At 36.6% G+C, this 12,808-nt stretch overlaps 2 protein-coding genes across 2 annotated transcripts; both read left to right on the forward strand.

The window, feature by feature from the left end:
- Positions 1-3,629: 3,629 nt before the first annotated feature.
- On the forward strand, positions 3,630-5,222 carry LOC110883048. The gene is made up of 2 exons (XM_022130911.1): positions 3,630-4,119; positions 4,426-5,222. Exons 1-2 carry the CDS (start codon positions 3,630-3,632, stop codon positions 5,220-5,222), a joined length of 1,287 nt encoding a protein of 428 aa, XP_021986603.1.
- A 4,728-nt stretch (positions 5,223-9,950) lies between these two features.
- Positions 9,951-12,484, forward strand: LOC110886215 (lipase-like PAD4). Its single transcript, XM_022133989.2, has 4 exons — positions 9,951-10,109; positions 10,286-10,646; positions 10,720-11,427; positions 11,550-12,484. Exons 1-4 carry the CDS (start codon positions 10,090-10,092, stop codon positions 12,360-12,362), a joined length of 1,902 nt encoding a protein of 633 aa, XP_021989681.1. The 5' UTR covers positions 9,951-10,089; the 3' UTR covers positions 12,363-12,484.
- The last annotated feature ends 324 nt before the right edge of the window (positions 12,485-12,808 follow it).

The raw sequence follows: 12,808 nt of genomic DNA on the forward strand, positions 1-12,808 counted from the left end.
TTAAAAGACCTATAACCATGTATGTCAATTAAAAGAATTGTAGAGAGCAATTGTGGTTGCAATGTTTTAAAAAAAACGTTTGTTGATGTAAGCGCTAGGTTTTCAAAAAATGAAAATCAGTAGAGAACGACCGTAAATATATTGTAATTCTATTGGGCATATGAGGAATGACATACTTTTTGTTATGTATTTAAAAGTCAAGTCGGCTTTATTTTTTTGTTAGACCTTGGGGTTTACTCTAACGCCCCGATACATAAGTAGTTAAGGGCGTTTAATACCACTCCCCTAGGCGTTAAGAGCATTAAAAGAGCCATTTGTTAACGTGTTAACATGTGTGAAAGAAACTTGGATGAGAGTATTAAAGATATATATTATTTTACGGGGGTTAATAGGGTGGGAACCATTTTTTGGAGGGGAGTGAAGGAAACGACAAGTGACGTGGTATTAAAGATGCCTATGTGGAATAAAGGGGCATGAGAGTATACCACATGGTCTTATGTGATCTGGCCTGCCCGGGCCGACAAAAACTATATAGTGAAACCAAATACATTAATAATCAAGATCCCGCCGCAACGCGCGGGTTAACGTTAACTCGTAATATACAAAATGTTTCAAAACGTGGTACCGATTATTTCTATATATGATAACTTTTGAAAAAAAAAATATGACAATAATTAATTGCTACCGTTATTATTTATATGTTTTTTGTTGCAACTGTCCAAAAAAAATTAGTTTTGGCAACCTGATATCTCTTATTTTCATATTGTATTTTTTTTAAACTTAGTTTGTACTTATCCTTTCCGTTCAAATGGGACAGAAGTTAAATTATTAGGTTTCACATTTGTAATTAGTTATTTTTTTATTAAGATGCTATCGTTCTATTTGCTCATGTTCAAAATGATCAGAAAAAAACTCAGTTAATTTTGTTTCTAGGAAATCATAATCCTTTTATTTGATTCAATCATTCTAGAAGTTTTAAAACTAAAATATAATATATCATAATCAAATTCACATTTCAAAACCCTCAAAATTCGACCATTCAATAATCACAATTACTCACATGTATAAGCCCATATATAATCTAACCTACTTTTAATAAAGGATTCCAATTAATTCTACGTGAAATTTATAAAGACTTTTTGTTATACACTTAATTTCATATATAATCTAATCTAACTTTTAATAATGTATATATGTGTGGACGCTCGGAGGGCAAAAGTGAAATTGCACTAATTTTAACTTTATTTCACTAAATTTGTGAAAATAACGTTAAAAGCGGCGGACAGTTAATCATGCATCATCATCATGTGGTGACGTTGATAGCAGAAAGACAAAAGGGAACATGCACTAATCGGTCTTTGTCCCGATTACTAAGTGTTACGTGCCTTATGTCCAAAGCTTGATGCAAAACTACTATCGAGTCGGGGGTCTTACTGAAAGCAGCCTCTACATCTTACTCTCCTCAGACCCTAGCTTAGCTTTGCTATTTGTGGGATTTACTGATGATGATGATGATGATTTAGTATATATAATTAGATTTATTCAACCCGTATAATACACGGGATTTATAAAGATATAATATTTTTTATTATTTAGTTTATAAAATTACATTTATCCAACCCGTGTAATATACAAGGTTACAAAATTACATTTATTTAACCCGTGTAATACACAGTGTTTTTAAAGATATACATTTTTTTATTATTTAGTATATATAATTAGATTTATTCAACCCGTACAATACACGGGTTTTTATTATTTGGTATATAAAATACATTTATTCAGTACAATAAATGAGGTTCTTAGAGATATAATTTTTTTATTATTTAATATATAAAATTACATTTATTTAACCCGTATAATAAACGAGACTTTTAAATAATAATTGTTTTAGTTTAGTATATAAAATTACATTTATTCAACCCGTGTAATATACGGGGTTCTAACCTAGTTCTTGTATATACCACAACGACAATTATGTATCATCATTATTTAGTAATTTGTTTTTTACATTAAATTTAACTTTTTATTATTTTTTGTTTTAGAATGTATTATTTAACTTCGAGTTACTAGATTATGTATAGCATTCGAACTTAATATTTAGATTTAATAATTCAAATTGATATTTACATGTAAAATTTAGTTTTAAACAAAAAACATATTCATTAAATACTAAACTCAAAAAAATTAAAATTAGTATTCATTGAATCTCTAATATTTTAGTTTATAATGATATGAGGTTATATTCTCGTGTATTATACGGATTGAGAAATGTAATGTTATATAATTAGTAATAAAGCCAATGAGGTAGTCGTGGAGTGGTTAAGAAAAGAATTGATGTTCGTTATGACCCAGGTTTGATTCTCACTCTCATTATTTTTTGCGGCATCCAGGTGAAGAGCTTATACGGGTGGTGCCGGTTCGACTTGAATGGGAGGCAATGTTTTACCTATTATTCCACTGCCGTGTCTTCGGGCGGGTAGATGTCGGGTTTCCGCTCATATGAGGAGAGGCAAGGGGGTGGCGGCGGTCGAGTAGTCGACCCTGGCCACAGCGCCCGATGTCACGGTGGTTGGCTCGTCGTTCCTTGCCGTTCAAAAAAAATATAATCAGTAATAAAAAAGTTATGTTTTCAAAAAACATATGCACTGTCCGGTTAAATAAACCCGTGTATTATACTAATAGAATAAAATAAAATGTAATTTGTTGACATGTACAGTCGTCAAAATATGTTTAAAAAAGTTACTGCTGACGTGACAGTTAAAAATTTTGTTATTTAATTTTTAAAATATTGTTTTTTTTTTCCAATATCACATTAACTTTAATTTTTAAATACCATCTATTTCATATTATTTAATATATTTTATTTTACCATCCAACCACATTTAATATTGAAAAATATTTAGAAATCACTAACAAAAACAGTTACAAAATTATTATTTTTTAATATTTTATATATAGGTTTATTTAATAAACTAATAATTAAATAAAGCGGTGAAGGTTCACCGATTGGTAACCCCGCCACTGATGAAGGTTACCGATCGGTGAGGAACTAGAAGCGGTGAAGGTTCACTGATGCGGGGAAGGCAATTTGTTAGGGAAAGCCGCCTATTTTTACTTATTATGTTTTTTTAATAAAAATAATAGTTTACCTAATCCAAGATACGTAGACAACCGCCAACGTTTTTGAGAATTAGGTAAACAAATTAGGTAAATTGACGTGACACTGTTTGATTGGGTGAATGGAGAGTTTACCTATTCAAAATAGGTAACCACTCCCTTCACCCTAAGGCTACACGGTATGGGGGTCGGCCCCGGCCCGTCGCGGGTCGGCGACGGTCCAAACACCGTGCCGCCCCCTACCGTCCCCGTCCTCTCCGTCCATATGTTGCCGTTTGCGACGATGCAAAAATAGTGGGTCCACCTCAATTTTTTGACCGTTACAAAATAAAAAAAAAAAACAAAAATACCATAATTGGAAAAATGCCAAACGGTCACTTTTTAAAATATATAAATATAACTTCCATTTTCACTATCAAACACCAAATTAACCTCAACAATTCACCTCTTTCTCATATAATTTTTACACTCCTTTCACTATTCTCTCAACCTTCGTCCACATAATTTTCATGGATCCGTTCAACAACCCGGAGAACCCGAACACTTCGAACAACCCAAATACTCCCAACAATCCGACCCAACCTAATGTTTTTTCGGTTCCGGGATATTATCCAACGCTAGAACCGAACCAATTCTCGCAATATTCATCGAACGCGTTTGCTTCATTCCAACAATCGCCAAACCTATTCGCTCAAATCTCCCAAAATCAAGCCCTTCAACAAATGATGATGCGGGGTGCTTGGAACTTCCCACCCGTTCAACCTCAACCGATCCCCACACCCCCCGTTCAACCTCAACCGATCCCGACCCAATCCAAACCCGAAGACGATGTGGAGATTGTGCCCGAAACCCAACCGCCTAAAGGGAAAGGAAAACGAAACAAAGGCAAACAAGTGGTGGGTGATCAAACGTCGAAACCGAAGGCGATTAAGTGGACCCCAATCGAAGAAGAAGCCTTAGCCAAGGCTTTCATTGGCACTTCCGACAACCCGGTAAAAGGTTCGTACTTTTTTAAAGTTTACATCTTTTTAAAGTTTACATCTTTTTAAAGTTTATATTTTTTAAAGTTTAAATTTTTAAAGTTTAAATTTTTAAAATTTTATTTTTTTTTCTTAACAGTGGGTTTAAATTTTTAAAGTTTATTTTTTGTTTAGGTTTATTAGTTTTTAAGTTTATTTTTTTATTAGGTTTAACAGTTTTAAAGTTTTTATTTTTTTTTTCTTAACAGTAAGTTTTTTTTTTTAATTTTGTTTGTTTTAAAGTTTGTTTTGTTTTTTTAATTTTTTTTGTTTGTTTTTTTTATAGGTAATAACCAACCGGGTGACGGGTTTTGGTCCAAGGTATTGGCCAAGTTTCTCGTCATGATGGACCAAGGCCCGTATAGAGATATCGACTCGGTTTCCTCGAAGTGGCGAAAATTGAACTCGGCCATTAATCGGTTTTGCGAGGAGTATAACAAATTATATACAAGTGACCGTCGTAGCGGGTGGAACGACGAGGATATGTTCAAAATGGCATTGGAAAAGTATAAGCAAAATCATGGTTCCAACTTTCCTCACGTTCGCGCGTGGATGGTTGTAAAAGACGACCCAAAATGGGCGCCCATTCCTAACGAGGTGGCGATGGCGAAACACCAAAAAACATCGGAAACGGGTAGTTTAAGCGCCGGTGGATCGGACGCGAGGTGTCACATAAACTTAAATGATGACGCCGACTATGACGAAGACGAGTATAACGTACGTGAACCCGAGCGTCCACCGGGCCGAGACAAAACAAAGAAGGAGCGGGCCAAGGGAAAAGAAAAGGAAAAGGTGGACCCGAACATGGTTGAGTTTATGGAACACCTAAAAGTGTACAACGACATCTCTGCCCAAAAGACGAAGGCGAAGGAGCGGGCCGTCGAAGAAAAAAGTCGTGCATCGGACGAAAAGTTAAAAGAGAAGGTCCGATTGTCGAATGAGAAAATCCGAATTTCCGATGAAAAAATTCGGCTTAAGGAATGGGAAATAATGAAGATTAATGTCGAGGACGAACCCGAGCCGAAATGTTCGATGTTGAAAAAATTACAACACGACATCATGAAAAAACATCAAATTATTTAACTTTATGTTTATTTTTATTAAGTCTTTTTTTTAAGTTTATGTTTTTTTTATATTTATGTAATGTGGGTTTAATATTAATGAAAATATTTTATTAGTATATTTGTTAAATGTTAAAAAAAAATAGAATACTAAAAAAAATAAAAAAAAACATAAAAAGTGGTGGAGGACTATGACTAGGATCATCCTACCATGCCTTCTAGTTTTGAAGGATGGACCATGAATGTGACGTGGCGCCTACGTAACGGATCATCCTCCAAGGATGGTCCATCACTATACCATGTAGTCTAAGGGTGGAAGATGTGCTCCCCAAATGGGAAGTGGTAAATACTTTCACCACCCAATAATCTCATGACATGTCAACTTCCTCATTCACTCCTCATTTTGCATCAATCACTAAGGGTGTTCAAACAGATGGAGAGTGATAAACAATTTTTTAAAGGGTTGGAGCCCACCATTAACCTCCTCTCTCTCCTCTCTCTCTTCTCTTCCCATATTGGTGAATACTCACGCAATAACCACTCACCGCTCATCGATTTGAGGGTGGCGGCCCCTCACCGTCCGGCAAACATCACTCACCGAAGAGGTCACCGATGGTGCCCTTCCACCCTAATCCTATCATCCAAACATATTTGATTGGTTTTAGTTCCAAAGAATTAAAACTTTGCAATACTTTATTTAAAATTCTTGAGAACTTTACGTTCTAAAATTACAAATTCATGAACCCGACGGCCCAAACTTAAAAATTATTTAGCGATAAGCAACTCATTAATAAAGCCACAGAACATGACGAAGATGATGATGCTGAAGATGATGATCATGATGATGATAGCATTGCATTGGAGCCTACCTTGCTCGATGATAAAACTACCACCACCATATATAATATTCCACTAGAAAACATGCATAGCCATACTCCTATTGAAATCATGTGATCGATTTATTATATGGTTATAATATACATAACATGAATCATGAGATTCTTAATATACAAGTCAAGTTGAGCGTATATGATTTTTTAAATTCAACAAGTTATTAAGTTATTTAGTTGTTCACAAGCGGAAACAAAATAGAAACATAATTTAATCACTTAACCGGTCCCTTTACTTTGTTTGTCAATGTAAAATAACGAGATGACTCTGACCCGCGCGTTGCAGCGGGATGTTGACTCTGATTATCTCTTAGGGGGGTAGGGGTGGTCATCACTTGTACAAATTCTATCACTCACAACATCCAATCAAGTTCCGTCATGTCATCAACTATTATTCCGTCACTCACAACCTTTTTTAGTGGAAATGTTCATCACTCACCACACACTATCATAATCATTAAAAAAAAACTGAACTGCATTGAAACGGTCAAATTTTGAAAAGATTAACGCGTGAAAAATACCACGCGTGGTGAAGTAACGCGTGATCATTTGGGGGTGGCGGTGGTGTTTTGGATTTTATCACTCGTTATAAGTAAACATCACGGGCTAAAATTGCTCCACCCCGGGTCCCCTTGGTATCACTTGAGATGTTAAAATTCTTAGGGCTATTCAAAGCCTTTAATATTTGTTGCATGGATCTGCTTGGATGTGATTTCTGTTGTGCATTCACTATATTAACAGTTCAGAAGTAACAATTCAGAAGTAGTAACTATAGAATACTAATAATATATTAATCTTTTGATTGATGGAAAACGGCGAAAATGCAAAACATCTTTGTAGTATATTTATTATTAGCCCATGGCTTTATAACCTAGTGGCATCTTGGGGATGGGATAAGACTTTGGAACCAATAGTTCCTGAGTTTGATTCCTACAAGGGGGTTTTTTCCCATATTTATTGGGTTTCCTTCTGAATTGGTGTGTAGGCGTTATGCCTAGTGGAGATGGATACGATCGGGTGGTTCCGCTGGTGGCACGATGATACTCCAATAGTCCGTCAGTGATCCAAATTTGTCGTTCAAAAAAAAGTATATTTATTATTAAAATAAATTTATCATAATTTCAATTTATGTGTTTATGTATAAATTGTTATTTCTTTGTCATTTTCTAATTATTTAAATTCTCCAATTACAATTACAATTACAATTAAATTTAATTTAAATAATAATATATGTTCATTTAGATAGTGATGCGACATCACCATATGAGATATCAAAACGTAAAACGCTCTTTTCATTTTGCCTAACCTCCGACCTACATCGTCACACTAAAGCGTTTTACTTCAAGACATTATCATTATTAACGATAATGGGAGTACAATACCCAACATACATTGCCACACTTGTAGGTTTAACATTTCGTGTATGTTTAATGGTTGTACAATCATATTAAGAATATTCTTCCTTGCATACTATGCGGCGGTCAAGGTTTTATTCATTCATGTTCATCAATGAAATTTCTGAAATGGCTTTTGACTTTTCAAATGCCTATTCTCGAGACCACTACCATCTTACATTCTGAAGACATTTTTTTTAATTGCTTAAACAAACCTGCTTCTTATCTCTCACATATAAACAACCTTAGATCTTCAAACGCCGCTTCTCCACAGATCCATTTCTTTCATTCAAACCAAATCAAAAACACACAACCGCAACTTTGTTTATTTGCACAATGAGGATCACAATATCACACATACCATTTCAAATCCATCGAACAACCAATCACAAATTAAACCTTATCATCATTCTTATACACACCGCAATAGTATTACCGGACAAAACAAATTTACTACCAGACTATCTCATCGCTGATATCCAACCAAACTAAATTCTGGATCAAGATCTCGATGAACTCCTATTATTCTTTTCACACTCGGTACCATAAACAAACTTCGCCTACCTTCCAATCGTAAAACACAAACAATCTTTTGTCCCCGCAGCAAAAACAACAATCATCCAACCACTAAAGCATGGCAACCATTGATCCAACGCCCAAACCTACTCGATGTTTTCCATATCTTTTTCTTGAATTTGTTTAGTGGATAGTTTGGTGATTATGTGCGTATGTATGTAGGGGTAAATTATCAACGATGCATTTATTTATTTGTGATGTGTGGCAGTTAATTGATGGGTTAATTTTAAACGATGGGATAGACACATAAACGTGTCGCACTTCATTTTGTGATGTGTGGTAGTTAATTGGTGGGTTAATCTTTATGTGCCTTTTAAAACGCAATGTCTTTTTACTTTTTTTTTTCTTGAAACGACACTTGAAGGATATTTATATTTAAAGGATGTGATTTTTAAATAAAGGGGCATGACCCAAGTTACTAAGGGGTGTGCCTTTTAAATAAATGTAACATAATCCAAGTTGCTAATTGTATAAGGGTATAATGTTCTATTCAATAGAAAATTGTACCTTTAATAAGATGTCTCAATCATTAAGTGCTAAACCAGTAAGAGGTTTGAATCATTAAGGGTCAGTATCAAGGGCGGTTCTTAGTTAGGCTCTGGCAGGGCCACGGCCCGGGCAAGTTTTTCGGCCGTAGTGCTAATTTTTCGCATTTTGATCGAAAATTTTTATATATACTATGTTTGGCCCGGGCTTGCCCGGGCTTTTTTTAGTGCCCGTGTCTTTCGGCCCTGGCACGTTCAATGGGCAAGATCCGCCACTGGTCAGTATAATGCTTAACCATTCAGAGACAAATGTTTGACAAGTTTAGATAAGAAGTCTTAACCATTCAGACTCAGTATAATGTTTAATAATTCAGAGGCGAATGTCTGAACCATTTAGATATCTGGTCGCCAGGGGCCGGGGGGGGGGGGGGCGCCCGACCCCTTGAACTTTTTGCTCAGTAGTGTTATGTATGTACGTTTCGTATAGAATATTTTAGATATATACGTTTTCGACATCCCGGTTTTATAATAAAAAAATTTACTTCTATAGAATTTTTAGGTCCAGTGACTTCCGACCCCCCGATGGAAATTTTCAAGCTTCGCCACGAAACAAACAGTCTGAACCATTAAAAGTTGAAACAAATAGCCTATGTTAAGTAGAGGACAAAAGTAACTCAAAGGTTTAATGACCATCACTCGAGAGCCCATTAAGAGATGAAAAAAATCAGTCTATGTTAAGTAGAGGACAAAGGTAACTCCAAAAATGGCCATCACTCGAGCATGTGATTGATTTCGGGTTAAAAAATTTTTACTTTCACAAACAAAGTAGACAGCGAAGTTGGTTATTTATTGTATACATAGAAAATAGATAGGTTTCTAAATCATGACAATTTTACTTTCAAATTAGAAGTTATTCATAGGTATAAAATCTTAGTCGGATAATTGAGAAAGTTTAAGAAGAACGTAATTACGTGTGAAAAAAAAATTGACAAAACGTTTACAAACAAACCAAAGACTTCCCATTTATAGACAAGGACCATCATAATGGTTAAGTTAAAACTACACAACTCTTCTTGAAATAGTGTGTCATTTAATAATTAAAATCGTTGGCAATTATTCAGTTACATAAACAGGAACTCTGTCAGTATGAAACTCCTACGGTACGAACTAATTCAGTAGCAACTCACTTATCACTAATGACGGATCTGTCAACAATACCTCAACTATTACTAATGACTGGCGTGTAAACAAGAACTCAGTTACTATCGAGTGTAGCTCAAGTTGCCATTGATACACACTTGTTGCTAATATCCCAACTAATTATCTCACTTGCCACCAACAAACGAAGTTAATGATGATCTAAGCTTGGGTGAAACACACTCAAATACAAGATTCAATTAACCAATTATTTGACCCTAGAGGGACCCAACTCCATCTAAGCCGCCCAATATAAACAAATTTGTTGCATCATTTCAATATCACCTTCTTCCCCTAATTTCAATACCAAAAAATTCAAAGCTAACGAAATCAAACTCATCTTGACAATGGAAGCAGAAGCTTCATCGTAAGTTCCCCATTCTCATCTTCTTTCTTTCTTTCTTTCTTTAATTTTATTCCACAAATACTATAATATCAGATAAAAGTGCAACAAAATTCTCACTGCGAAATTTCGTCGAACACCTAGTGGGCATTGTTTTCTCTGTATATTTATCCATAACCCAACTCCTTTCTGATGGTTAGGTTCGAGACCAGTGAGATGCTAGCAAGGTTTTTGGGGTCAACCCCTATGTTGACCGAGTCATGGAACCTCTGTGCACGATCAAACGTCATGGCCCCTCAAGGGTTCTTGATCGATGAAGTGGGTGGTGTTACGTATGTAGCCTTTTCAGGGGTCCAATCGTTGGATGGATTGGAACCCCGTTGCGGGAATCTGGTCCCGCTGTCGGTCGCCTCCGCCGGAGTCTCTCCGGTCTACGGTGGTGCCGACGGTGGGATGTTTTCCGCGTTGCAGAAACAGAGTGATGAAAATTCAGTGATGGTTGATGCTGGTTTGCTTCAACTGTTTTTGAATATTTATCACACACCTGTGTTTCAAAATCAGGTTAGCTTCTTTATTGTAATTCATATTCACTATTTGATTTATTAGTAATCCGTACAAATATTTGAATCTATAGATGTTTGAAATTAAGAAGAAACAGAAACCGGTAGTGTTTACTGGACACTCAATCGGGGGCGCGATCGCCGCGTTGTCATCGCTATGGTTGTTATCGTATTATCAATCGATTTCGTCTCCGCCTTCGGTAATTTGCTTCACCTACGGGTCACCGTTGATCGGGAACGAGCGGCTTTCGAGAGCTATCCACCAGCAACGATGGGGCGGGAACTTTTGCCACTTAGTGTCGAAATTCGACATCATGCCGCGGTTGTTGTTTGCGCCATTGGCTCCGATTACCAACCACCTTAACACGCTGTTGAAGTCTTGGCAGTTGACGATGAATTCGCCTTTCTTGATTCGTGATCTTGGGAATCAGCTTGTGGAGCTTGAGAAATCGGACTTGTTTCGTTTTGTGCTTCATTATGTTGAGGCGACTGCACGGTCGCTGGAGGTGGGTGCGAATTCGTTTGTGCCGTTTGGGAATTTTATGTTTTGTTCGAGTGATGGGGCGGTTTGTGTTGATGAAACTGTTGCGATAGTTAGAATGCTTCATTTGACGTTTGCGTCTAGCTCTCCGAGTTCTAGCATTGATGATCACCTCGAGTATGGAACTTATGTTGAAAAGATTAGCTTGCAGTTTTTGAACCGCAGCGGAGACGAGTTATGTGAGTCTAACACCTACGAAGCCGGAGTTACACTGGCATCACAGTCGGTGTCAACGGGTCAAGTAAGTCACATTCTTGTTCGTTGTGTTTATCTGATTAGTGTTAGTTTTAGAGTTTAGGGTTTAGGGTTTATAGTCAGAGTCGTAAACGATTGTCATTAACATGGTTTTAATTTCTTTAATAGGAACACATGGTTAAACCCATTAAAGATTGCCTAAGGGTCGCTAGGCGAATAGGGCCTACACCGAACCTCAATAGTGCGAAACTAGCTATTGGTTTATCGAAGATAGCGCCACTACGAGCACAGATCGAGTGGTACAAAGCTCTGTGCGACGAATCTGACGACCAACTCGGTTACTACGATTCATTCAAACTAAGAGGCGCATCCAAACGAGACTTTAAAGTTTTGATGAACCGAGTGAAACTTGGTGAGTTTTGGAACAACGTCATCGACATGTTGGAAAAGAATCAACTCCCTCACGACTTCCATAAACGAGCCAAATGGGTATACGCGTCACAATCCTATAAGCTCCTCGTTGAGCCACTAGACATTGCCGAATATTATCGCAGTGGTGAGTACCGTAAAAAGGGACATTATTTGAAACACGGACGAGCACGAAGGTATGAAATCTTTGATAAATGGTGGAGGGAACGAGACATATACGGGGAAAACGGTAACTCTAGCAATAATAGGAGTAAGTTCGCGAGTCTAACACAAGACTCGCGTTTTTGGGCCAAAGTAGAGGAGGCTAGAAATTGGGTGGAGAGTGTAAAGTGTGAGAGGGACCCCCAGGAGCTCACGGTTTTGTGGGCGAATATCGAGAAGTTTGAGCAATACGCGAGGGGTATGGTCGAGCGAAAAGAGGTTTCTATCGACGTTTTGGCCAAAAACTCGAGCTACATGCGGTTGTTGGAAGATCTAAGGATCCTAAGATTGCAATTGCCGTATTTTTCTCCTCAAATTTATGGTGTTTTGGATAGGAAGGTTTTACCATAGATGTACACAATGTTTATGAAAATGGACCTTAGGCCCATAAACTCTTTAGTGTAAAATATGATATGGTCATTGTATTATAAGCATTATTTATCCGATTATTTACCTCATGGGTCGATCATATTTGCTAGCTTGTCTTATGTTTTTTGATTCTATCATGTACTTTTATTTGATGGCTCGCTAATGGTTGGCCAATTGACCGAGACCGTCCACAATAACCTCTAAAAACACCTAAAAACTTGTCTAGTTAGCTGTCATATTATAAAACCACTCATTCTTCAAAAACAACAAAACTCACCCAATAAGGACACTTGAAAAACATCCAAAACCATTGTCGCATCATCACCGCCTTTTTAATTTTTAACCACTTATTTACACTAATCATTCTCTCTATATATTATATATATTAGAAGTACATATGTGCCAACGAGTATACAAGATATAAACTC

Source organism: Helianthus annuus, chromosome 10 (assembly GCF_002127325.2).
Source record: "Helianthus annuus cultivar XRQ/B chromosome 10, HanXRQr2.0-SUNRISE, whole genome shotgun sequence".
NCBI classification, from domain to species: domain Eukaryota; kingdom Viridiplantae; phylum Streptophyta; class Magnoliopsida; order Asterales; family Asteraceae; genus Helianthus; species Helianthus annuus.

What these genes read in the sequence shown, in the direction of transcription:
- LOC110883048 (XM_022130911.1), top strand. Translation starts at nt 3,630, where the DNA reads ATGGATCCGTTCAACAACCCGGAGAACCCGAACACTTCGAACAACCCA. An exon ending in TTCCGACAACCCGGTAAAAG is followed by an intron (nt 4,120 to 4,425) that starts GTTCGTACTTTT and finishes TTTTTTTTATAG; the next exon opens with GTAATAACCAACCGGGTGAC.
- LOC110886215 (XM_022133989.2), top strand. Translation starts at nt 10,090, where the DNA reads ATGGAAGCAGAAGCTTCATC. An exon ending in CACCTGTGTTTCAAAATCAG is followed by an intron (nt 10,647 to 10,719) that starts GTTAGCTTCTTT and finishes TTGAATCTATAG; the next exon opens with ATGTTTGAAATTAAGAAGAA. An exon ending in AGTCGGTGTCAACGGGTCAA is followed by an intron (nt 11,428 to 11,549) that starts GTAAGTCACATT and finishes TTTCTTTAATAG; the next exon opens with GAACACATGGTTAAACCCAT.